Raw genomic sequence first — 27,854 nt, 5'->3', positions numbered from 1 at the left:
AAGTCTGACAACTCTGACTGATACAATTTCTACTATGACAGTAATTAAAAAAAATATTAGATACCTAATTGTTAGAAGCATAAGTATACTTTTATTATAAATAGATAATTTAAATTTGACTAAATTAACTTAGTAACTTAAAAAGATTTCTATTTAGTTTTTATTTTCATTTTTGTCTTGGTTATAAGGTCTAAAAAATTACAGAACCACTGCAAAGTCAAATTTAAAATCAACAAAATTAATTATTGCCTAATATTTTTTTAATTGTATCGATAGTTTTATTTTAATAATAAATTTTTTTTCTAAAAACCAAAGGTTAAGTTAATCGTAAGAACACATGAAAATAAATCTGAACAAAAATATAACATATAATATATTTTAACGTAAACTCTAAATTTTAAAAATGAAATGTAATATGTAATTTGAATATGTACACAATTCTCTATTTAATTTGGTAAACATCTATAAGTACTTAATAAATCATTGCAACATTTTGATGGCTTAAGACTTATTTAAATTCTTCAAAAATTGTGTTGTTTTCTTAAATGAAGTTACTCGGAGTCTGGATGCCGGTGCCCTACATTGAAAAGAAACATATAGTATAATAAAATACCAAAGTCACTAAGAATTAGTAATTATCTGTAAATAGGAATGTGATTTGTATTTGGTTGAGTCGACTAGTTCAAGATACATAAATCACATCAACACTAAACCATTATCAAATCATAAGTGCACTACGTGTGTATCAATTTTTCTTTGAGCAGGTATCCACTATTTGGGACAATTTTAACTACTAGTGTAAGATTTGGAGAGGTCGAGTAAATGCAGTACTATACAAGGTAATAAGAAAAAAAAAATGATAACATTTTATTACATAATACAATAAAAATTTTGTAAAATCAGTACAAAAGATTACAAATAGGTCAGTGAACATAAAAAAATCTTTTATTGCGTCAGTGGACGGTTATTAACGAATAAGTTTCTGTCCGTGAGTGCGTTCACCCATATGATTGATGGAAGACACTGGGAAAGGGAATAATTAAGTAATAGAGAGCTACAGGGGGTAATAAAAGTCAGTAAATCACAATAATATTTTTTGTATAGGGCACTTAGATAATATATAAATATAAATAATAATAATAATAATATAACTCACAATTAACTATTAAGTAACTGTTTTACATACATGATTTATAATAAAATTGTATTTAAATAATACTTTGGTGCAAACTCTTCAGGAAATTTACTAGTCATCAATTACTTGGATCCACATTCTGCAACAAAAAACAATATCGGCACGTAAATAAAATATAAACACATATGTTTCAACTTTAATTTTATAAATCAACATTGTACATAAAACATAAGTTATATTCGACAATAATGATTTGGAAAGACATTGAGGGCACTACACCTCACTAATACTACCAACTTTTATTTAAAAATAGCTTATAAATAAGCTCACTGTTTGACACGAGTTGTCTCGCGCACATATTATGCGAGAAAATGTCCTCATAAAAATCAAAGCAGTGTTAACATTATGAAAACGATAGTAACGATTCAATTTTTGTGAAAAAAATAAACAACGATTATCATTATGAATCGGGGACGCCGTATTGAATATGTAAGCAAGTATGTTTTCCGAGTGCCCCGAATGCCCAAATTCGATCGAAATAAAAACGCAGCAACTCACTTTCTGTTGCTGTAGGATCGTGGTGTTTCTCGTGCCCTGGTTGGCCAAGAACGTGGTTACCGAATCGTCGCTGTCGCCGTCCCCGCCATCGTCGTCGTCGTCGTCGTCGCTACTCGACCGGAACTCGTCGTCGTCGTCGTCCAGATCGCCGGTCATGGCGGCCTGCAGGTCGTCGATGCGCTGCAGCGCCAGAGCCAGATCGGACTTGACGGTGCTCACCTCTGACTCCGCCTGTTCGGCTCGCTTTTCCAACGCCCGTTTGCGGTTCACGTCCGCCGATTCCCGGGAATCCCGTTCGGCCATCGACTCTCGGGCCTCCCGCAACGACCGCTGCATTTTGCGCACCGCCTCCTGCGCGGCGTTCTCCTTGCACTGGGCCGTCTCGCGTTCGGTCTCCAGCCGGTCCACGGTCTCCTTCAGTCGGGCTATCTGCACCTCTAACCGGGTCCGGGTGGTCAGCTCCAGCTGCAGCTTGGACTCGAGTTCGGTGACCCGGAGCTGCAGCCGCTTCAGGTTCAGCGAGCCGGCCGGGTCGCCGTGCGTCTCCATGTTGTCCAATCGGAACGTCAGCTCGGCCAGTCTCTCCTGCAAGTTGGCCCGGTCCGTGTCCAGCTCGGCGATGCGACTCGCCTGCTCCTGTTGCACCGTCTGCTCGGCGCTCAGCTGTTGCACCGTACCCCGGTACTTCTTCAGCACCTCGGCCAGCTCCTCTTCGTTCTCGTCCAACTGGCCCTGCAGGTGATTCTTGTCTCGTGCCAGGCCGGCTGCGCGCTCCTCGGCCGTGCGTTTGGCCGACAGCGCTTCGTCCAACGAAGCTGTCACCTCTGCCAAATCGCTTTCGGCCAGGGTCCGGGCCTTGAGTGCCGAGTCTCTAGCGCTCTCCGCGTCCTCCAGTTGGTTCCTCAGCTGTCGCATGGCTATGCGGTTCGCCTGACTGTCACTTCGTTGTTCTTGCACCGTCTGTGCGTCCCTCAGCAACGCCTTGAGCTTCTTCATATCCCGCCGCAGTCGGGCAATCGATTCTTGGTCGTTCATGCTCCGACATCGTTCCCTGTCCTCGGAGTCGACAAGCCGCCTCTCTAGGTCATGACGTTCTCGGATCAGCGCTGTCCTCTCTTCGTGTTCGTTTTCGATCTCGCATTCCAGCGCCTTGATCTTTTTCGCCGCCGAACACCGAGTCTCCTCGTTCTCTTGTTCGCGTTGAGCCAACTCTCGTCGATGTTCCTTCCGTTCCTGTTCGAGTCCCATCTCCAGGCGAGTTTTCACTTGTTCCAGTAACTGTACCTGGCCAGCTAGATCGTCCAGTTCTTCTTCTTGGTCTTTGAGCTTACTCTCCAGCTGGTGTTTGGATCGCTTGAGTGCTGCCACTTCCTCCTCGGTGTTACCGCTAAACGTCAACTCTTGTAGCTCGCGATTCAAACCGACGACTTTCTGTTCCTTGAGCTCCAACTCTAATTTGACACTCTAAAATCGAAAAAAAAATATTTTATTGATTTGATTTTTCAAATGAATCCCAGGAAAAACTTACACTCAAAGTTTGCTCCATTGAAAATTTATCCGACATGGCCATGTCTTTTTCTCTGGTTATTTTTTCTCTTTGAGCTTTTTCTTTCTTTAACTCCTCTTGTAATGAATGCAACTCTGTATCGAATCTAAAATAGTTATTCATATTAATTTTGCAATATTACTAAATAAATGTTATCCAACTAAATTGAATCACGCGAAGTTGTTTGTACCGTTAATCCGATAAGAACTAAACGAATTAATATTAATCTACATACTTTTTTTATGAATAAATAATTCTTATAGCATACAAGTTATAATCATAAATTAGCATTGTAATTTGAACGCAACAGAATTACATTATTATATAATATATCATTATACCATACATGACATAAAATGTAAAATTGTGTTGCTTTAAATATTCATTTATAAGGAAAATTTTAAATTTACTTTTTTTGTTTCTTTTCGAGTAAATTATTTCTTGAGTTACTTTCTTCTAACATGAGTTTAAGGTCGTTTGATTCGGAATTTAGCTTATTAACTTTTCGTTTCCATTGAGCAACAATTTGACGTTGCTCTTCTACGTCTTCATAAACACCAGCCAACTTAAAAATTATCATTATTATTATTAATGTTAGTGCAATGTACATATATAAATATATTTATATATTAACTTGGACGAAAAATAAATCAAATGATATAATAATACTCACTTTTTTTTCAAGTTGTTTTTTCATGGCCAATAGTTGCTCCATGTCGTCATTATGCTGCTGTTGTAATCGCTTCTTAGCGTATTCCAATTCTCGACAAACGCGTTCATATCGTCGTCTATAATACTGGTCACCCTTATCGCTATTCGCTACAGCACTATCGTCATCACTCATGGTTCCGGCTACGGATGACGACGATGACATCAACGAAGGATCAGTGGACCTCATGCATAGCAGCTGCATTTCTAATTGTTCATTAGTTTCAGCCAATCGAGTCTTAACGGTCTGTGTCTCCGATAACTCTTTTTCTAAGCGTTGTCTTTCGGTCGATTCAAACTGTAACCGCTCAGACACCATAGTTACTGTGGAATGCTCCTCGGCTAAGTCAGCAGTTGTTTCCGCTAACTAGAAACAAAACACAAAAATACATTATAATTGTAAGTTACTTACTGAAAATTGAAATGATAGCCATACGAGTAAACCTTATTCTCGTGGAGGAGTTCGAGAAGTTTAGCGTTAAATTCTGACCTATGTTCAGTAGTAGAGTGACAAGATCGGTATGATAACGGTGATACAGAACGCGAAACCGATCGCGACGGCGTTACGCCGTATCGTCTTCTCATTAAAGCCGGTGTGAACATTGTTGTTACGGGAATGTATGGGAACGTTAAATGAGCAATGTTTGGGGAAGTGTCGGTCAGCTGAATGAAACAAGAGTTTGTCTATTGTTGTTATACACGGTCTCGTCTTAAAATATCGGTCGCATAAAAATAGACCGGCCCCGGGAGAGGAAATTAAATGCGTTTGGCCAGAGACCAATAAAATTAACAAACGGCAAAACTCTAATGCAAAAAATACACGACCGAAAAGTTTGAAGAATTTACTACTTACTCTCTGTTCGAGTCTATCGTTATCTATTTTCAACTGCGACCGTTCTTGTTCCAACTTGTCCACTTTATTCCTTAGTTGCTCCAATTCGTCCTAGAATATACACGATTCTGAATAAAATATAATTACATACCGACAAAAAATGCCCAATGTAGAATACTCACAGATTTCTGTTTGAGTTCATATTCAGTTCGGTGGACGTTGAGCAAAGGCGTGATTCTGACCAACAGCCGCCACCATGGCCAATCTCTTACGACCATGAACTTTTTAACATTTCGCTGTATGCAACGTACAGCGATATCGTTTACTTTTCGTTTAGCGTAGTCTTTTCGAGCAAGATATCCACGACAGCGAGCTTGTAATTGAGTAAAGATACCCGATAACTTTTCGTCTCGTTGTGATTCAAGAGTTTGTAAGACATTGGCACGGAAAAATATCTGATAAAAACAAATAAACAAAGTTAACGATTGTTACACATATTGTTCAAACACACACACACAGATATATATATATTATGTATGCCTATGTAAAAAGTTATATTAGTTATTTTGTAGTCAACTACGTGATAATTTGTTTTACTTTTATTATTTTAAACCTGTATCAAGAAGTATTCGTGATATTTTTGTAAAACAATAATTCTTTAATCTTCTAAACCGACGACGTTAGACCAGAAATAATGATATGACACATTGTACATTCAGCACATTTATACAAATAAATAACTCTACGAAATGTAACATTCTAAAAATGTAAATAATTAAATACACGAGAACGAAAAAAAAAATTAATCAGGTTACAAAATTCCTAGTATAATAAGTTATAATTAATGTATCGTGAATTTATATATATATATTGATGTAAGATAAAAAAAAATATTTTTAAACTCTAAAACTACTTTTTTATACGATTATATAGATTGTACACTTATGGTGATGCGAGATAAAATTTTCCATTTCATTTTTAATATTTAACCAGTAAAAAATATATATTTAAAACAAATAAGTTTTAAAACAATGATTATGTTATCGTTATTAACATAATAATATAATCAAATCGTACCGCTATAAAATAAAAAAAAAAACAGAAATTCAATTTTCATAAATAATCAATGCATAGAACTTAACACTTATAGGTGTTATATCGTTTTATTTATTTTTTTATTATAATTTATAGTTATTAAAATGAATAAAATGTTAGTTTTAAATAAATAAACCTATCAATCAATCACAACATTTTCTGAGAAATAAAACAAATAATTTGTACATGTATATAGTTTTATCTAGACCCAACACAAATTAAATAGATACCTAATATTTTTGTGTAATGACTCTTGAAAAAAAAAGTGGTAAATGTATTGTTTTTTTATTTTCCCACGCTTCATCTTCATACATTTGTTATGTACAAAAATAAGATCTTGTTAATCATTTTTAAATAATAAAGGTTCATTAAGTGTAATAAATAATTACTAATTTATTAAAAAATAAAAATAATTTTGAGGTGATCAATTTTAAAAATTGTTTCTAGACTTGAAATGTTCACCAATTACCTATTTATTTAAGATAGCCTATAAAAATCATTTTTTTAATTAAACTTTTAAACACTTGGAAATTTTATAATTTTTTTGGCTTTATATTTTTATATCAATCAATCAAAATTTTTTTTCAAAATCCTAAAATTTAAATTGAAGATTTAATACATTATTCAAACTAAAACTTACATTTTGATAGGTTAATTTATTTATTATTATTTTATTTATGTACATTTTGGTTAAACTTAATATTTTTTTTTTGTTTAATAAATCATTAAAATTTACCTTTCAGGCATAATTATTTAAATATTTAAAAATTTTAACCATAAGAATTCAAAATTATTAATTTAAGGTAATTTATATTATAATATTATATAAAGGTAATTAAACATTTTTTACATTCACATTTGATTGGCAAAGACATTTTTAGTTGTCCTATATTTTGAAATGTCTTCTAGTTGTATTTTCATAATAGCATTAGGTATTATAACTTGACATTATAATATAGATTATATTATACTATACAATAATCAACAAATACTTAAAGGTGTTTTATCGCTATTATGATTTATTAACAATTTTTATGAGTAACTTAAACACTTTAAATAGGTAGTCCCATGGGTATACTCATATAAACTTATAAATGCAATAATAAACTGAGCTCAGTTATTCTACTACGATGATTTTTCATTGCATTCAAATGTAATAATTAATATTTAATAACACATTAACACACCGCAATCTTGACCCGAGGTGAGCGAAGTGGGCCGAGTACCTATTTAAAATCAGGTCTCTGAATATCCTGTCCGACTTTTTTAATTTGTATATCATTATTATCATTAGGCACATAGCTAAGATGAAATAAATAATATGGTAATAATATTTATCATACCAATAACGAAGTATAAAAACATAAATGTATACAAGTATAACGATACGTAGTACGTACAAGAAAAACTGATCCAGTAATCTTTTAAAACGGTGATAAAATTGTTAACGCCATAATAGGATTTTTAATATTAATTATGCACGAAAAGAACAACCATTAATTAATGTAAAATAACTTCTAGAACAATAAGCCAGGAATACATATTTATTATATCTTTAAATGTATCTTATTAGTTACTAAAATGTTTGAATCTATCGTTGCCCGTTGGTCATAAAATCGTAACAAATTTACTGCATTCTGTATATACAGCGTGTAGACGGCATAACTCGGCATATGTTATATTTGCCTTGCCACGCATTTTAAACAGTAAACCTATCACACTTGATCAATGGTAAGAAATTAAGTGCATCCATTAAACACCATCATGCATTTACACATTAAATGTATATAATAGCATTAAATATTTTAGCTTCTATAGATCTATGTGATATTTGGTATAACTGATGAGAGATCTTAAATTTTTATCTTAATTTATGACCTAACACGTATGGTTATATTTTTTTTACCCATAGATTATCATTGGCTCATAGCCGTGTACTTAAACCGGATAATATATTATACAATATAATCGATTTTAATAACAAAAGCATTATCTTATTATTTTTTACTCGACGCCGTAAACATAGCTATATATATATATATAGATTTTAAAATAAAAATATAAAATTAATAATTTATATATTATGTTCATATTTTAATTCAAATTATTAAATAACTAGTATATACTTAATACATGCATAATGCATATAGCATAATATATATATTTAAATATATATAGTATAATATACATAAGTATAATATTTGTAGTAATAATATTAATATTTATTTATATTTAATCATTGCTAAATATTTAATAATAGTTGAATTAAGTATATTGTATAAGTATTAGATACACGATATTTTACGAGTATAACTAGAAGTTTAGTATCTACTAGAAATAATAGTTTTAACATTTTTAATTATTTACGTAAGAATATTGAAAATTAAATATTTATTAACCTGTATCATTGAAAATTGTTACTAAGTAAATAACATAATGTATTTTATTCTACAAGAGCACTTGTCAACGGAAACTGTAATACTCGTGTTAAAATATTGATTACAAATATTTAGGTATATATTGATAATATTTCCTACTAAATATTTCTATAGACACAATTTTAAACATATTATATATTTTGTTATTTTAATAACCATACTGCACTAATATTTATTTATTACATTGATAATCATTTAGTTTGCTCGAAAGGTAATCGATGTAATGAATGTGTGACGGGTGCGTATTGTGTACCAACCTACATTAATTATACGACTTATCCGGTTATAAAGGACTATTTTGTAGTGTGTAATAATAAGTGTTTCAATATTATTTGTGATAAAATATAATTTTTTAATGCGGTAATATAAAACGATTAGAACGCAGCGATCGGAATAAGCGATAATAATAATAATATGTAAACTTGAGACTTGACTTTAATTGTTTCATGAATAAATACCTATCAAAAGAGTAAGTGAGACTTAAAACAAAACACTCACAAATAGATATTTTATATTTTTTTAATTCGTTCGTTTGAATTTGCAAAGACGTATTTTATGTAGTGGTGAAAATCTAAGTTAACATTGCAATTTTGAACTAATTAATAAATAAATATATAATCTAATGGGACACGTATCCAACGCAGTATAAGAGAAATAAGAAAATAATATTATTATTTATTTTTATAAGAAATCGTTGAAAACCGCTATTAGTTTTAATATACGTTTATTCGATGATCGTAAATTACATAACATTATATCGGCAATTCGAATTGTTATGAAAGATGCCCTGGGTAAATCTATCCAATCAAGAATCGATCGACCATGAGAGTTTTTATTGTAGTGATGCCTTTTCCCGCATTACCGAATGCTCTCAACCTAAACGTTCATACGAAATTTGCGTTGCAGTCAGACAACCGCGAACCGTCTAGCACAATTATTTACATTCTGTCTTATAACATACACGCGAGCCCCGTTATGTGCACCGTATATATACGATACACGATTATTGAATTTATCCTATATATTGTAAAATATGTGTTTTTTACGGTACGAGCTGTGAATAAATTATTAACGTCGGCCGTCTCTTCTGTGTTATGGGGAACGTCTTTTAACCAGACCGGCAATAAACCAGTTTGTATTTTTTATTTTGTCCAGATTAATCCCGCCGATGCGGCATAACGGGAAATTGCATATTTGTTCTGGCACGCGAATCGATAAAAAACAACGGACACCAATAACAAACTGCACGCGTACAGAATAATATATGTTTACGTTTCCGTCAACATTTTGTGCGTATTTTATTGTAACGAGGCAGCATGATACGAGAGCAAATATTATCATTTCAATGACCCCAAAAATAAAACGCCGTTTAGAAACGTATCTCTCACGCGAAAAAATCGCGTTTAGGTATTTGTGCATTGACGCCGCGGGGGTGGTGACGTGGTGTTGCAAAGTGCAATGTGCATCTGGCGTCATAGGCTATTGTAATATTCTTTTGTATAGGCATATTACGTTACAGGCGCAGCAATTTAATCAAATATTTGTTATAAGAATAGAGTTATGTACTCGTATTTTACAACAACAAAAACCCGCACTCGAAACTAGTTTTCGGAATAAATACCTATATGACGTGTCGATAATGTTGAAAAGCTGCTGTCAAAAATATATAGCGATACGTTTTCTAGACTCAAGACACAGTATAATATTATATTACACGTCCAGACGTAAGTACGTAGAGGTCCCTCATACGCATCACGCATAAACTAGCTTTTTAAAAGTCTACAGTATTTTACGTGTAATTATAATGGTGTGTATATATTATTAGCAGAAAGCGAATGTTCGCCGAATTCAGACACTATAGAGTTCAAGAAAAAAATTCTATCCACATTATAAATGTATTGATTGTAGGCAACACGCCAACTAGCGAAATCTTTTTTTGTAAACATTTTTGTACTGTATACGCGCGAATAGAATAGACATTAAGACGATGCCACACACCCTCTATTCAAGGAGTTTAATATAGGCAATTTTAATGCAATTATAAGAACCATTAAAATTCTAAATTTTAAAGTTGGTCGCTTTTTCATGTATTTAAACTTATAAATGAAAAAAAAATACTTCCAGAAGTCAAATTTTAATTTTAAAAAATATTCGAATTCGTTCGCTTTTATTCTGAGTTTTATATAGAAAATGTACTCGGTACCATAATTATGTTTAAATAACTACTAAAAATACTAATTCAAAATATCTTAATAATGGTCTCGTATATCAATATGATTGTTGGTTGTAGCGGAATAACGCGATTCAATATAGAAAAATAGGTTTGCGCAATAAAGATCCATTTAAATTATACTGTCATATTTTTATACATTATGATAAGGAAGACAATACAAAATATGTTACGGTATGTTGCAAAAAATTCATTTTTTTTTTTTCACTAATTATATACGTTCTTTAAAATTACGACACGGAAAATATTATCGTCTTATTCTGTATCATAATGTAAAAATTTTGTTTTCAACAGTCACTGTGTGTATATTATTCATCGATTTTCCGGACGAAACGCGGTTTACGTCGCAAAGGCAATTTATATAATACACATAGGGGTTTGCGGCATCCAATTAAGCATTTATTAAACGTGCCGGTCTTTTCGTCCCGCGTTCATGTCACCGGTCACGTGGAAATGCCGTGTAAAAAACACTATTCTTATTTACATATATTATATATAGCATCACAAAACGGGCGCAGAGCTCCAACCTTTTCGCCGTCGTCGGCGTAACCGAAACAGTCCTCGACGGTCTCCACGCTGTTCGGTTCGGTGGACGAACACTCGGGTATCGGTGACAGGTATCCCGCCATGGCGGCGACCGTCTTCTGTCCGTCATTTCCTCCTCCGAAATGACGGCGAATGACCGCGGCCTCGGGCACGTCTTCGTCGTCGTCTTGGTCCAGCTTTGCGCGCGTCAAAGCGGGACAAGTCGTCGCCGAAGCGAACGTCACCAATCGTTCGAGACGGTCTTCCGGTGCTGACCGGACGTCGTCTTCGTCTTCGTCGTCGTCGTCGTCATCGCCTTCGCAACATCCGTCCGACGAAGCCGACGACGACGTGGACAGCGGCTGCACCGTCCCGTCGAAACCGCGATCGTTCGGAGGCTGTTCGGGCGCGCCGAACACCCACGAGTAGGGCACTGTCGCGGCGGCGACCGATATCGTCTCCTCGACCGACTCGTATCCCGAACTGTGCGGCGAGCCGGGTTTGTCGTCCGGTTTGTCGATCATCGACCGTCCGCCGGAACAGACCGATTTCTCCGAGTCGGAACTGCTACCGCAATCGGAAGACGCGGCGCTGTCTCCGGCACCGACCGGAAGTAGTCGGTCCGAGAACGACGACGCGACGACCGTCCGGTCTGCAGCCGGCAGGTGATGATGGCCGTCGCGGCGGCGGTGCAACTCGCTCAGCAGCTTCTCCTGTCGCCTCTTGATCTCGTACTTGACGACGGGCGGCGGCATCGGTGGCAACGGCGGCGGTTGCAGCTTGACCGCGGGACCGCGGTCGGGCGCGCGCTGCAGCGGTTTGGGTATGCGCGTGGTGCGCGGCGGCGGCGCGGGCGGCGGTTGTGCCTGAAACTTTTCGGTGATCTTCGACACCGTCCCTTTAGTCACGATCGGGACGGCCGCGCAATTGGAAGGGCCTGCGGTGGCTGCGGCGAACGGCGAACGCGACGGCGCGGACGTCGACCGCGAACGGCCGAGCAACGCTTTTTTCGTCTCGCGCACCCGCGAACCGCCCCGGCCGCCGACGGCCACGCGATCGGGCGGCATGAGCGCGTACGCTAGCAGCAACGGGACGACGCGAACAAGCGACGACGGCCACTGCGTCAACAGTACCGGCACCACGAACACCGACGAACAGCAACACAACCACCACCACCACCACCACTGAAACTGACGTTGTGTCGACACTACCGGCATGTGAAGAACACTGGCCGACGACCGCGACACATCACAACATGCAACGACAACGACGAAAATGATAACAACAACAACAGAGGTATTATACTGTCATATGCGTTACATATCACGCGAATTCGACACGAGCATCGACAATCACACATCCGGCGCGTCCGGTCCGATCGACATAACTGTCCGTGTGTCCGGCGGCCGCGGCCAATGTCTCTAGCTGGACGTCCGCCGCTGCCGCCGCCGCCGCCACCGCCGCCGATGTCGTTTCGGTCCATTCACGGGCGCTCGTCGTACGTACACACGTCGAAAACTGGTTTCGCGCCCGAACGACGACCTTCATACGCGTCGTGCGAGATAATGACCAACGAGTGCGTATAATAATAATAATAATAATAACAGAAGACATATAATTCATATTATATACGTTTTTATACAGGGTGATTCGCCGATTATGCTCATCCCCTTTTTTCTTTAATAATTAAATTATTCAAAATCTAAGTTTTGGATTCATATTCTCAACGTATAATGGGTGTCGTGTAGAAATGTAGACTCTTATTTTTTAAATTAGATCTAACCTAACTTTTAATAACTGCAAACACTTTTCGTTCAAATGTTGAAAAAGTAAATAAACATTTTCAAAACAATATCCACTAAAAAGGTAAATTAAAAAAGAGAAGTTGTTCTCATTTCAAAATATATAACACTTCTTAAATAATGCGAAAATTCTCAAGAATTTAAAAATATGGTCTTAAAGTATATTCAAAAGATCCTAGAATCAGAATTTAAACAAATTAATTTAAAAAAAAATAGGTTTGGTGAATCACCCTGTGTAAGTATGTATAGTATAATTGCAGGTACCGAGACGATCGTATTATACACAACAATCGTCGTGCCAAATAAAAATAATAACACTTGGTTTATAAATCGTGACATTCCTGAAGCAGCTATATAGGAACATGATAATATATATATATATTTGTGTGTGTGTGTATATGTGTGTAAGCTAAAAAGCGCTATTACACGTTTATTTGTCGGCGGAACATCCCCACGATGTTATATAGAAGCTTATGAATAGGGAAGGGGAAATATACACGCCTTGAGCCGCGAAACAAGTTATTTCGACGACCTAAAGTATACACGTGCACGCAAACATATTATATAGAGGTGTGTAAATACAGTTGGAAAGTCGAATATTGTTGAGGAATGCACGTTTTGTTTTTCGTAAATCTAGTACGCGACCCGAGAGTATAGGTACGTAGTTGGCAGTATTATATAGGCATTATGTTTCGTGATGGCCTGTAAACTGCACGCAGAACCTTATTGCCGTATAACGTTTAACCTAAACGTTAATTTTAATGATATATATATATATTTTTTTTTAACAATAGCTCCTTTTTATAAACGAAATACGCTATAGATGCGATATCGTGTTACTCAAATAAATTAGGAAAGCTCACCCTACTCGTCTACTCACTGCGCGCGTGTGCTAAATTCCCAGTTTCTAAACGTATACTGTATAATGCAATATAATAAACTATAAACAGTATAACTATATATAAAGTTTGAAAAATTATATTTATCAATCGTAACTAGGTATACATTTGTAACTAACCAACGGACAAGCACAACGGGTACATAAAATATTCTAAACTTTTGTTAAGAAACTTAAAAGGCTAAAACCAACCAGTTCTTGATAATATATATTATAAATCACACTCTAATAATACCTAACTAACTATATCTCACTTATCTGAACCTGTTATTAGTAAAATGTAAACATTGTTAACTATTTTAATATTATTATACTACGATTTACGAGTATAATACATGAGAAAATAATATGAACATTGAACACGCATGCCTAAGATGACAAATAGTAAGATAGACAATATAGTATAGCTACTGGTTCAAAGATACAATTTGTATTTTCCTATTAGGTACATTTTAATGAAGAAGGGACGGAAAAACAATTTATTATAACGCGTTTGTTCATAAGCGCAATATTTGTAGAAGTATATATTATGGCCGGCCATAACTGCAACATTTACTAACTCAGAGATTTAAACAATAAAAATGTTATATAAGTTATATTTTTAAGGACACCTTTTAAAAATTTGCCCAGGATGCCAATATGCCATACTATTTCGGGCCGGCACTATACCTAATATGGTTTAATAAAACTATATCAATAATGATTTTGTGTGAGGTTTAATTTCAAATATCGTAGTCACAACCCAAGACCATCAAGTTAGAAAAAGAACTCAGGAGGGACCCGTACACCTCGACCCTCAAGCTACTATAGTATTGCCTCTATTGTTAAAAAGGCCTGCGCACGCTTATGTTAAGTAAAGTAGATACAATAGTAAAAAAATTGAATATGATTCATTATTACAGTTATTTGGAACATACAGGCGTACAATATATTATATAAAGACAGTGGCTGTATATATATATTAATCGACTGTGTTTATATTAAATAGATTTTTTAATTTATATATTATAAGAATATTTTTAAATTGTTAAAATTAGTACTATAGATAGAGTAGTGTAATACACGAAACACAAAATAATCTAAAAAAAAGACTTCAAAATTGTATTGAAATAAGTAACTATTTTAGAAAAAAATTATAGGTACACATTAATTTATTGTATATTAATACAAATATATGTTATACATATAATTATTATAATTGTAGGGATAAATCATTTTTATGATGTAAATTTCTATTTGAGAAGAGAAAAAATATACCAGCTGTTTACACAAACATTTGAAAAATAAATTATAATAATTAACAAACATTCAAAATTGTCAAACTGTACCAATAAAGTATATTATGTCTAATACGAGTATGTATAAATAATTATCGAGAAAATTAACAAATATTAGATAATAATTAAAGTTAGAGTGGGATTCAATCATTTTATTTATTCTACCTTAAAACTATTAAATTAATGCTGCAGCCATAACAGAAATTCAAAGAAAAAGTCAAATAATCTAGCTGATTAAATACGACAAAAAAATTAATTTATATATATATATATATATATATATATATATATATATATATATATATATATATATATATATGTTTTGATATGTACTGAATTTAATCATGAATAATAAAATCATTGATGCTACTATATACGGAAATTATAGCTTGTTAAATTTGTTACCTTGGCTATTTGGATTTTATAACCTTTTATACAAACTTAAAGGTGTATAGCATAGCCAATAACAATGTTTTTAGAACGGATATAAAACAATATGATAACAAATTACTACAACATAACAAATAACTAATACAGTGAAGCTAATTAAGTGATGAAACAGATGTATACAATTTTCTAAAAACTAAGTACCTATTAATAATGAAATTAGTATTGTCAAATTTCAATTGTTTCATATTATGAGCTTTTCAAAAAATTTTAGACAATAAAATAAGCTTGTCTAAAATAAATGTATGATTATATTATTATTTATTATTAGTCGGTTGTACAGGAAATTTAATTTTTTAATAAAAACCATTATTTTTTTTATCAATAAAATATACCTATTCACATTTATTATTTCGTATTTTAAATAAAATATTAAATGGATAAGTTTTATTAAAATATTATAGTTGTTTATAATAGTACACGTCTAAACATTTTTAATAGTTAACGATTTGTAAGCAATAAAATAAAATAAATATAAATTAGAACACCTAACTACTTAAATAAAATATATTATCTAATACTCAACGTATTCTCTCTCACTCTAAAAAAAAAAAAAAAAAGAATCTTTTATAAAAAATATAATTTATATATACAATTCTTTACTGTCTCTATCTGTACAATTATTTTTACTTTTTTCATCACATTGCTCAGACGTGCATGACTCTGTGGTTATGTCACTTATTCATATAATATAGACAAGGTCATCGTCTCTTCTTCTTTTTTTTATAGATACATAAAAAGTTATCAATTTTCACTCAAAGTATTTCCATTGCTTTTTACGATTACAAATTATACATGTATTTCTTTATTTTGTTACACTCATACATTTGTAATAAATTGAATTAAAACGTCTAATATTACGCAACCCAAACCTTAACTCTAATATTTCTTCGCATTTAAAGTTTTTTACTTGAGCTTGAAAACATTTACCCACTTGCTATATTCAAAAATGTTTAATTTCCAAAGACAATAGTTCACAGTATCTTAATAAAAAAAAAAAATGTTTGGGTACTTAGAAAGATTGCTTTAGGTGTTTAAACACTAATCTATGCTAGTACAAACATGTGTATTCATATTAAATTTAAAAGTGTAATGTTCTCTATTTTCTTTTATTATATTTTAACACAGCCTCACGCGTAATAAAACGTGGGAACACTAATATTATTATTGTACATCTAACAATGTGTACAAATTATTATGTGTTAATAGAACATCATTCTCTGGCAGAATCAATGCGGAATATAATGGTTTTATCAATTTATATTAGACATTTAAAACGGTTGTCGAATAGAGTAGGTACTAGAGTAAAAAAAAAATGCAACATTATAATATTAAATAGATTTGCAATGCGACACAGATAGTTATTACGGAATTTATGAAATTATAATTGTATTAGTAAAATAGAATGTATACACGATACACATAGAATTAAATGGGCCAAGTGCCCAAATGCGTCGCAAATCAACTGGAGTTGTCACTGATAACAGGGTCGTCTAAAACAAGGACGGACAACTCGAACTTACCTATGTTTTAGTACTGTCAATTTTCTAAACTTAAAAGTTCAACAGGTTAGATTGTATTAGAATGATTTTTTTCTCATATTCTCGAATAAAGTTTCTAATATTATACATTTTTTTTACGCACAGCGTGAAACTATCCGTCTTGGGTACATTATAAGAGTCACCTGCAATCGTTAAATTGCGGAAATAGTATATATTTGCATGTCTTATGTAATATCGTATTTCGTACATAATGGTCACTTTAATGTATGCATTTTGTGTAGCGAGTACAGTTTAAATACTCGTATACATAACATAATATGTATAGAAATCATAACAGTGAATACAAACATATCGGTAAACTGCATATTTAATTATATCAACACAAATACTGCATAAATCATTGTCAATCTACATTATAATTATTAATGATTTATCTATAAATCAACTAAACAAATATTATTTCAGTATAGCAAGTCCAAACCGACAATACATATTTTGTACTCATATTACTAGATAATAACTAACAGGGTATGTATTACATTATTTTTAAATAAAAATGTGAAGTATTAGATAGTTAAATGGTTACAATTTAAGTTCAATTTGATTATTTTCATTTATGGGACAGTGTCATTTTTGTTAATTGACTTATGACAAAATCATCAACAGACTACAAGTAATGCAACTTTCTATTAAAAAAATTACCCATAATGTAATTTCTTCATCTAGAGATTGACTAAAATATTTATATATATATATATATGTTCATTAAGAAATTTTTGGAGTTCTGAATAATTCATATCTAATTATTCAGTTTTTGCTTGTATGTATGAATATAATTATACTATAGATACATTAAATATAAACGACAATCCATTTAGATTTCATGAGTATTATTAAGAAATACAATGATTAACAGATACAATAAAATAAATTACACACAAAGCAACATAATAAAATAGACTGTAATAGAATGTTTAGTACAACTAATGTGTGCATTATTTTCATTACTATTGTATATTATATATATATACACTGTTTTTATAACTGTACTTTGTGAATTTATTCTAAATTATTTGCCATAAACTTTTAACAGTTAACCTACAGTATTATCAATAATAAAGTGCCAAATACAAAGACGTGCACATTTTTCTAAGCAGATTAATGTATTAAATTATATTTATTTGTATACAAATGACAAATACATTCGTTTTATTATTATGCATTTGGCATACATATTATACAAAGTATCATAAAACCTAATAAAACCATAAATCACCAAGTATCTCTAGATTTTGTTACTTAAGTAATTATAATTTAGTATTTTTTAATAATAATTAACACATACATATAAAACTACTTTAGTACAGTATTCTATAATTATATCGTTTTACAATTCATTCAAATAATACCTAACCTAACCTAACTTGTAACTGTACTAACCATTTCAAATTCAAGTTTGTAATTTTGTATACCTACTTAAAATCTCATAAGTAATTTGTATAGTATGTCAATATACCATCGTTGATTTTTATAAAAATGTTATTTAATGTACCTATGTTATAGTTCCAGAATGATTTTTAGAGTGAAGCAATTAAAAGTGAGTTATCCAATGCCGTTTATTTATAAAAAAAAAACATATACTTATTAATATTATTTACTAAACTTGTCAAAAATTTAATATATCACCAGTCTAAAAATTTTTGAGTTAATCTTTGTCAAAAAAATTAATTAATTAAATACAAATACCTATTAAAGAAAAATAAATAATATATTGTTATGCTTTATGGAACTAAACCTGGAGTGAAATTTATAAGTTATTTTGGCCTATTCATAGTTTTTATTATTTTTTTTATATTTTATTAAACTTCTAAACTGTGTTTTGTTAATAATATACCATATTTATTAGAAGAAAAAAGGTATGCATGATATATTATATAGATACAATAAAATATGTCATTATCTATTATCTTAATTATTATTTTCCAAATATATAATTTATACACAAAACTCAGTCTCGCATATAAAAGCTGGTAAAACAACATAATTAGACCCTATTAATATTCTACACCTGTCAAGTAGCTATTATTTTTTTATGGTGTAAAAATTGACTTTGAAAAAAATATAATACATAACAATATACAAATTTAAATTTCATGCTTTTAGAAACATTTTTTAGAATGATAATAAGTAAAAATATACATTGCGTATGTATAAAGAACACTAAAACGACTCATATTATTTACGTTATAACTAAAAAAAAAAAACCAAAATAATTGTATGTAAGTTTGATCATGAATTTGGTTGATTTATCAAATTATGTTATTTATATATTTATACAATAATATTTCATACCTATTATATTTTATGTTTGTACAAAATATAATTATTAGTTATTAATTCATTATTTATAATTTTAAACATGTGTGTCATAAACATGTCATTTTTAAAATATTTACATCTATCTAACAACTTGTAAACAGAAATATAACTTCAATTCTTGTATTTGTATTAGTCTATGTATTAATAGATTTTACTTAAATATCTAAAATTATTCGATATATTGATTACTAATGTTTAACTTACTTGATTAATTCCAATTTTGTACAATGATTCGTCTAAATCTGCTTTACTCATAATTTCAGAAACACATTGTCGGTGATCTTTAATTGTGTTATTTGAATCATCAGTTTTTAAATTAGTAGGTAGAAATGCAGCAAACTTGCGAATAAATTCAGCAATGAACATAGAAATTGGAAATCCTTGTTTATAAAATCGGATAGTGGGTAAAATATCAGCACCACGCATCTAAAAAAAGACAATAATATTGTAATATTTACAAATTTTAAACAGTTTTCTAAAAATAAATAGTGAAATGTACTTGTTGTCTTAAAAGTGGTATGTCAACAGGTTCTGGATTTGGCTTATTGGAGTTAGGGCTCAATGTGATTGATTGCAGTTTATATACAGAATTAAAAACTCTAGTAGCTGCAACATCAGTACGGTTAGTAAAACCAGCTTCATGTTGTGCAATAAAACAATGAATAAAATGCTGCCCAGTCCTCCGCAAGGTTTCAACAAGACCATCCTAGCAAATTAAAATACAATATGTAACACAAAACAAGATTTATACTCATTCTATTATAATACTAACCACCGCAAATCTTATTTGAACACACGTTAATTTTCTTTTCAATGTGGCTGCTGTACTGAGACTACCAAATGTAGCTCGTCTAATACTAGACATGCGTCTCAATGACTGAGTTCCATCTACAATAGCCAGTGTACTTGTAAGACCAGCACCTCGATTTTTGGAGAATACAGTTGAAATATCAATACTGCAAAAAATAAAAAGTAAATTTACATCATACAATCTAAACAAAACTGTGGTTTAAACTATTTATAAACTATTATTTTACTAACTTAGATGAATCGTGGAGTAATGCTAATGCTGTCTTTGCCATACCATCACGACACATATTTATCCATCCATTTATATTATATGTAATTGGAATGGTTTCACGAAAATGAACCAAAGTGAATTCATTTGGTTTGTTAGCATTCTTTAAAATGTTTGAAAATGCTGCAATTGTGAAAAAAATATATATATAAATTGATATTTTTTGGACAAAACTGTAAATGTGATCTATTATAAATTATAACTAACATTTATCATTGGATAAGTTTTGGATTTTTGCAATGAGATCTTGATCATTTAAATTAGTATCACCAGCTGTATCATCAAGAATTCTTAATAAACCAGGACATGGTTCAGGTTTTAAATCTACCATTGATGGACTGCGACCAAAACCAACAGCTGCTTTAGTTCCAACAAATAATTTTAACATGTGGTCTTCGGCACAAAACTCAGCTTCATAACTAGCAGCTGTTTCTACTTTTTCTATCTTATACTTTTCTAATGGAGCAACCACGGCATAATTATGATAACTTGATAACAGTCGCTCGTGAAGATAATTTGTCCAAAAATCAAACATGCTTAATGCAGACTTTGACTTAACAACATATCCTGGATAATCTGGAATTATAATAGAACAAAGAGAATGGATGGATGGAGCTAGTTTACTGAAAAAAAAATAATAGTTACGATTCAGTGGATATAGTAAACAAAAGGGGATATATAATATAGAATATATTAAAATATCTTTTTATAAATTAAAATACACAATACACATGTCACATCATATTATATGTATAAAAAAATTATAAAGCAATTATACCGATTAATAATTGAAGCTACAAGATTGAATGTCTCTGTATACAGTCCAACAATCAAAGCATTTAGTTGGTCACCAATATCACATTCCTTAAATATCTCAGTATCTGGAAATACTAAACTAAACAAATCATCAGTATTTCCAGCTCCAAGACATTTGGCAGCCCGTTTTGCTGCATCAGAATTACTCCAAGTCCATTGTACTTTATCTTTGAATATACTATCTAAATAAAAAAAAAACATAGAATGCAAATGTAATAAATACAAATTAATTATTTTAGATTTACTAAATTGTTCACCTTTTTTAACTATTTTTGTGTGACTAAGGTGTATAATAGCAGCTAATACTGCATAAATTGCCTTGAGTTCAGTGTTTGAGAATCCAAGAATCATCAAGGCAGATTGAAGGTTAGTAAACTCCACAGCTGCTTGACTTTTATCAACTCCCTAAACAAAAATTTTTGTTTTACAGCAATTTATAATATAGCAACTCATATTTAAAATTATTTTTTATTTTTTTTATATTTATTAATTATTACACACCTTTAAGTCATCATTGATTTGATCTAAATATAATTCTTTTCGAAGAGCAGGAATATTTTCTATACCAGCTAGTAAGTAATAAAATACATGAAAAGAAAATTCATTAGGAGGGTGATCAATAAGCCTCCATTTGTCATAAAAATGCATTTGAATGGACATTGATGCAATTTGTCCCCCTTGATCTAAGTCAATGCTATATAAATGTACAGATCTGGTAGCATTTGGATTATTAGCAGTCGCCGCATTTCCAAAAGCTTCTAAAACTGTCCACATGGCTTCAATTTTTTCAAGAGTAACTACCTAAAAATATAATTAGAAAATTAGTTATACATAATCAACTAACTTTAAATATTTTAAAATATATAAATTGTTTTAATTTACCTTATTAGGAGATACTGCAGTTTGTACAAGGTATTGTAATAGGTGTTTACATGAAGTTGATTTTCCACTTGCTTGACATCCCATAGGAATTAAAGATTGATCGCGGCGTGTAGTTACTGCTGCCATGTATACAGACTGTGCCATAGCATAAACATGAGGTGGTGGTTGTTTATTGATCTTATAAAGATTTTTAACCATATGCATAACCTTAACATTACAAAAAATATTTTAAGTGTAGTTAATTACATTTTATTTAAAGTCTCGAGTAATGTGTTTACCTTATCAGTGTATAAATTTAATGGAGATCCAGGATTAACTACTAACATTGTAGGTCCAGCATACGAGTGAATAAGATTTGAAGTATATCTGCTACGTACTACGTTTAAAATACTAGATTCGTTTAAATAATTTAACTGTGATAAATCTTCAGTTAACTGCATTTTTACTGAATTCATCTACAATTTAAAAAAAATAATTAATAAATGCGCTATAACAAATCAATGAGTTTGGAATTATTATTAACTAATAAATAGTGTATAATATATACAAATAGTTATCTTATTTAAAAAAAAATAATTTACACGAAATTATTTAATATTTGTCTTCATACATAGTAGCTCACTTACTATCCTACCTGCCTCATTTCTATTTTTTATTGACTACATACCTATTTTTAATGCTTAATTAAAACTAAACATTTAACTCTATTAATTGTATTTAAATAAGCCTATACATACTATAGTATAAAAAACATAAAAAGTTATCTCACATTTTTAAGATTAACTAAAAATATTAATGCTTTTTTTTAATTCGGGAGGTAACAGGTAAAATATATAATTTATAATAAAAGTTATTGATAACAACAAACATGATAAAATACACTAAATGTCTATTTAAAAAAAATAAAGTTCTTATAAGTTATAGTTAGAGAAAAAATATTTGGAACCTTTTATTTACATTAGTTTTAGATAAAGTCTGCATGATTCATAAGATACAAAATATTATGATAAATAAACAAAATTTTATTTTTAATTCTCTTAAATTAATACCTTTTTGTCATTTTTTATGACTTTTAGAAGCTCATATAAGTTTTTAAATTCCCTTCCATATTAAGCATGAAAAAAAATTGTCGTAGCCCTATAGATCCCCGAATCCCTTTAAGAGAACGTCGCACCCGCATGTTTAACATGTCAACACCCATATGTTGTCTTCGTCATACACACGTACAACATGGACAAAACGCGTTTACGTAGTCTAAGTAGAACTCGCTCAATTTTGGTTCTAGAATAATAATAATATATCTATTATAAAATTAAAAGATGACAATATTTTTAAGGGCATAACGCTAAGTTTTTTTTAAAAAAATTAAAATTTTGAAAAGTTAAAGATTATAAAATTTTTCTGAAATTTTCGCTAATTCTAAGCTATTATAATGAACGTTATATTGCAAATAATGGAAAAAACTCAGCGTCTTTCCCTCCGAAATATTGTCGTCTTTTAATTTTATAATAGGTATAGGTATTTACTGTATTAAAACCAAAATTGAGCGAGTTCTACTAAGATTGTGTAAAGGCGTTTTACCTAATGTATGTAGTGCGTGTGTAAGACGGAGACAATACATGCGGATGCGACGTTCTCTTAAGAAATATGAATACATATGTACATTTTAAACTCAACACAAATAATTTTATTATATTACATCTTTTGTTCACCAAAATAATAAAATTATCTTAGAAACAATTTTTTACAACACTTTTTAGAAACTCGATACCAGCCGTTTCTGTTTTTGTCTAACACACGCGGTAAAGAAATTTAGACGATTCTTTGCCAAAAGTGCTGATTGATCTAGTGAAGCGATAAGAAATCTAAAATAAATTTTAATTTTTTATTAAATCCACTTTATTGACTTTCGCAAAATGTTTGATTTTATCACCATAATCCAAAAAAAGTTATATTAAAAAAGTAAAAATTAAAAAAATGTATTTCAATTTTTGAAGAAGTTATAATAAAAAAATAAAAAATGTAGAAAAGTTGATTTCAAGTAGACTTAAATACTACATAAATACATAATATACCTATTCAGATCTGTTTTATTATTTTTTATCATTTCACTAACTCTAGCAGTACGTTTGGTAAAGAACATGTCTAATTGTCTATGTTCCGTGTGTGTAGACAAAGACAAAAACAGTCGGCATCGAATCCCTTTAAAAATAAAAACTTTTTAAAGAAATAAATCATTTTTTTAGTAATTATTTAAGTAATTTTTAGATATTTTTAAATGTTTTTAACTACATTCTTTTTAAAGCTTTAATGTCCATTCTCTAACAAATTCTCAATGATAATACAATAATATCAATATCTCAACCAACATAATACTTTAACTTACCTTTTCCAGGCTTTCTTCGTCCACACTATATTCTTTACCACCGAAAACCTTGACTAATACTTTTGATGAACCATCTGAACTTTTTTTCCTTGTATATTCTACAGGCGAAAATCCTTCATTATGAACTAACCAATATGCATCAGTATCGGGTGAATTTAATTCGGTTGGTGAATCGTTTGATTCTGGTTCCGACTTTGAAACCTAAAATTTAAATATATGAATAAATGCATGTTATTAATCATTACTATACAAATGTTTAAAAATTATGTTGATGAATTATAATAAAATATTTGGAGTAAAATAAAACGTAAACAACTACTTCGGGTGGTAACATTCTCCGATAATTAAGAGAAAGTGAAGGAAAGTATTGAAAGTATTTTGAGCCATTTGGGATTATAATAGGGTACCTAACTATATTTGCAGTTAAAAACTAAACACACATTTCACATGTATGCAAAAGTTGCATATATATTAAGGTATAACATTATGTAATTAAATTTTTATTGTCAATAGTCTTAGTTTACTTAAACAACCAATGAACAATTTAATTAGAAATAAATAATACACATAAATTATACTATTATCATCCAAAATGTATTAAAACCAAAATGCAACGAGAAATATCTGTAGAATAATAATTGTGATTTCATTCAGACAATTATTAATGAACAAAAATTATATTACTTTAATAATGAAAGAAACACGTGAGATAATTATGAATAAAAAAACAGTGTCAGTATGTCTGGCCTTAATGGTCAATGACCGCAACTGCATCTGTTAGAGAGATAAGAAAAACATTTTTCCTATAAAATTTCTTAACACAAAAATAACAAAGCGAATAAAAATATTCTCGGAAAGGTAGTATTGTTAAGAAAGCACACTAGTATAATTTTTGTCTACTCCTTACACACGTATAATATAGTTAAAACCACACTCTGTATTTCACTCATTTTTGAAAGTAAAGTATTATAACTTTTTATAACAATCAAAATGAATAACATTATCAATGTGTTTTTTAGCTTTTTTAATACTTTGAATTTTAAAAAAATAATCAATTATTATAAATAACTTAACATTTAAAAAAAATCAAATATTACTATGCCTAATAACTTTTTTAGAAATCAAAGTAGTATAAAAAAAATCTTCAGGCAAAACAAAGAAATTATTCTTTAATTGTAATTGTTAAAATATATGAATAATGATACTTAATTTGATTAATTTAATCACAATTAGTGAATTACGGAGAGAAATTTTTACGATACTACGAGTATACGTGTGTAAGTAGGTGGAAAAAACTTTAATGATACGCCATCCTTAAAAATTTTGTTTAATTAGACGAGAGACTTGTACATATATTATTTCTAGTGAAAAATTAAAAATTTTATTGAATTAAGTCCACATATTTTGTTGTTATAATATTTTATATATCATACATCAATGAATATAAATATACTATTATATTATGTAAAGAAACTATAATAAGATAGATAAACAATAGCGCCTAGCCATTAAAAGGCAAAGAAAAAAATTATTTCGAAATTATTATTTTTTAATGGTTGTTATAACTAATGTTAGTTCTCTAATGCAGATGCAACACTATATATCAGACATTTTTGACCCTGGGTAAAGTATAATAAAATTGTGAATAAACAAGAAACTACAGATTAGATTACCATGTTAGAATATATTTACAAGCTTGTTTATGTTATCATTTAAACTAACATACATACACATATTACATAAGACATTATATTGCCAAAACAATAAAACATAAACAAAAATTAAGCGGAAAAAACATTTATAAAATTATTATCGTTACAAGATTGAGAGTACATTAGATTTTTTTGAGATTTATAAATTTAAATCATTTTTTCCGTATTTCTTGTAATCTCCTTTCATAAATATCAAATAATAATTTTATTAGAAATACATTATCACAGAATAAGACATGAATAATAAATTAATCAATTTTGTATACATAATATATATATATATATTAGAACATACACCAAAGAATAAGCAATTTATTATGAACTTAAACTAAATCATGTTTGTAATATGTATATTGATACAATTATGTTATATGATTAAAATATTTTATCTATCCTTAAATGTTTTGATAACAATTAATTAAAAACAGAAAATGTACTGTATAATATTTTAAAATATTAATTATGTATACATTATTTTAATTAATTAAATATGTAAAAAATAACCATCCATCAGAAAATCTCCATTAAATTTATTTTTAATTATTTTATAATATACTAATTATATATATATATGTAGGTAGTAGGTACTATATAGGTTAATTATAATTTTATAAATAAAAATATAAAAACGCCTTAGATTTATTTTACAAGTATTTATCGTATTAATATATATACAAGGTTTAAGAGACAGTGTAACGTTTAAATACGTTGTTTGTTGTTGTTTTTTTTATCGGTTCAGTGATTTTATATTTTATTTCGATAAATATACATCTTCCAAAAAGTAGTTGTATATTTAAATCAATGGAGCATTAACTAAACAAATAACTCGTTAAAAAAACAATATCTCAAAGTATATACACACCTATAGTAAAGGAAATTAAAAAAAAAAAGTTATATACCACATTAATAATAACTTGTTTTTACTTGATTATTTTAATTACAATATAATATGATGTATTGACTATTGATGTTATACAAGTTGAAAATTGACAAATTAATTTGTTTTAGTGGCGATTAAAAAAACTATAAGGATATTAAATTTAACACTGTTTCAATAATAATAAATAAAAATTTACCTACCCAACTAATTGACTAGAATTGGTTCTATTTTATTGGTTATTACAGTATGTTATAAGATAATCAATTTTAAATGTATAATGATACATCGGCCAACGATCGCATTCAATAAGAGCATTGACGCGTAGTCATATATAGTTTGGTTTTTTAACGGTTCAATTGAACCGTATCCAATATCTTACAGATTTCATCAATATATCAAATATTTAAATCCATAACTTTTTTTATAGCTAAAAAAATAAACAGCGTGTATTGTGAGATTTTTCACGGAAAACCCAAATATGATGAGCATACTCGACGAACGACGAACTTCTATGGAGCACGACGTACAATTTAATGTTTAGACTGAACTTACTGTAAGGGAAAACAATATCTAGGTATACGTATAAATTTATAATATGGAAAAAATCAATTATAATAAAGAATAAACACGCACATAAAAATCAACATTTAAAAATATAATCATTTATTTAAACTGCAAATGTTTTCACACAATCGAAGACAAATTAAAAAAATATCAATACGTTCACC

The 27,854-nt window shown here is 30.4% G+C and overlaps 1 protein-coding gene across 6 annotated transcripts in view; it reads right to left on the bottom strand.

Moving 5' to 3' along the window:
• Nucleotides 1-344: 344 nt before the first annotated feature.
• Nucleotides 345-27,854, bottom strand: part of LOC132916906 (unconventional myosin-XVIIIa-like) — a 47,261-nt gene continuing 19,751 nt past the window's right edge. For 2 of the 6 annotated variants that reach the window (XM_060977344.1, XM_060977345.1), the window contains 18 exons: nt 24,535-24,735; nt 22,427-22,603; nt 22,149-22,355; nt 21,768-22,067; nt 21,524-21,671; nt 21,229-21,448; nt 20,658-21,073; nt 20,414-20,573; nt 20,145-20,328; nt 19,872-20,078; nt 19,577-19,798; nt 4,962-5,234; nt 4,801-4,890; nt 3,913-4,314; nt 3,650-3,804; nt 3,222-3,345; nt 1,694-3,157; nt 844-1,274 (listed from right to left, as the gene is read on the bottom strand). In XM_060977344.1, coding sequence (XP_060833327.1) covers nt 1,254-1,274; nt 1,694-3,157; nt 3,222-3,345; nt 3,650-3,804; nt 3,913-4,314; nt 4,801-4,890; nt 4,962-5,234; nt 19,577-19,798; nt 19,872-20,078; nt 20,145-20,328; nt 20,414-20,573; nt 20,658-21,073; nt 21,229-21,448; nt 21,524-21,671; nt 21,768-22,067; nt 22,149-22,355; nt 22,427-22,603; nt 24,535-24,735 — 4,971 coding nt within the window. In that variant the 3' untranslated portion in view covers nt 844-1,253. Of the gene's footprint in view, nt 578-843; nt 1,275-1,693; nt 3,158-3,221; nt 3,346-3,649; nt 3,805-3,912; nt 4,315-4,391; nt 4,617-4,800; nt 4,891-4,961; nt 5,235-11,069; nt 12,460-19,576; nt 19,799-19,871; nt 20,079-20,144; nt 20,329-20,413; nt 20,574-20,657; nt 21,074-21,228; nt 21,449-21,523; nt 21,672-21,767; nt 22,068-22,148; nt 22,356-22,426; nt 22,604-24,534; nt 24,736-27,854 lie in introns of those variants that run through there. The other 4 variants (XR_009660221.1, XR_009660222.1, XM_060977346.1 and 1 more) reach the window with 4 other exon arrangements.

This window comes from Rhopalosiphum padi, chromosome 1, assembly GCF_020882245.1.
Source record: "Rhopalosiphum padi isolate XX-2018 chromosome 1, ASM2088224v1, whole genome shotgun sequence".
NCBI lineage: Eukaryota > Metazoa > Arthropoda > Insecta > Hemiptera > Aphididae > Rhopalosiphum > Rhopalosiphum padi.
The sequence above is the reverse complement of the archived record's forward strand: the minus strand, read 5'-3'. Positions and strand labels throughout refer to the sequence as shown.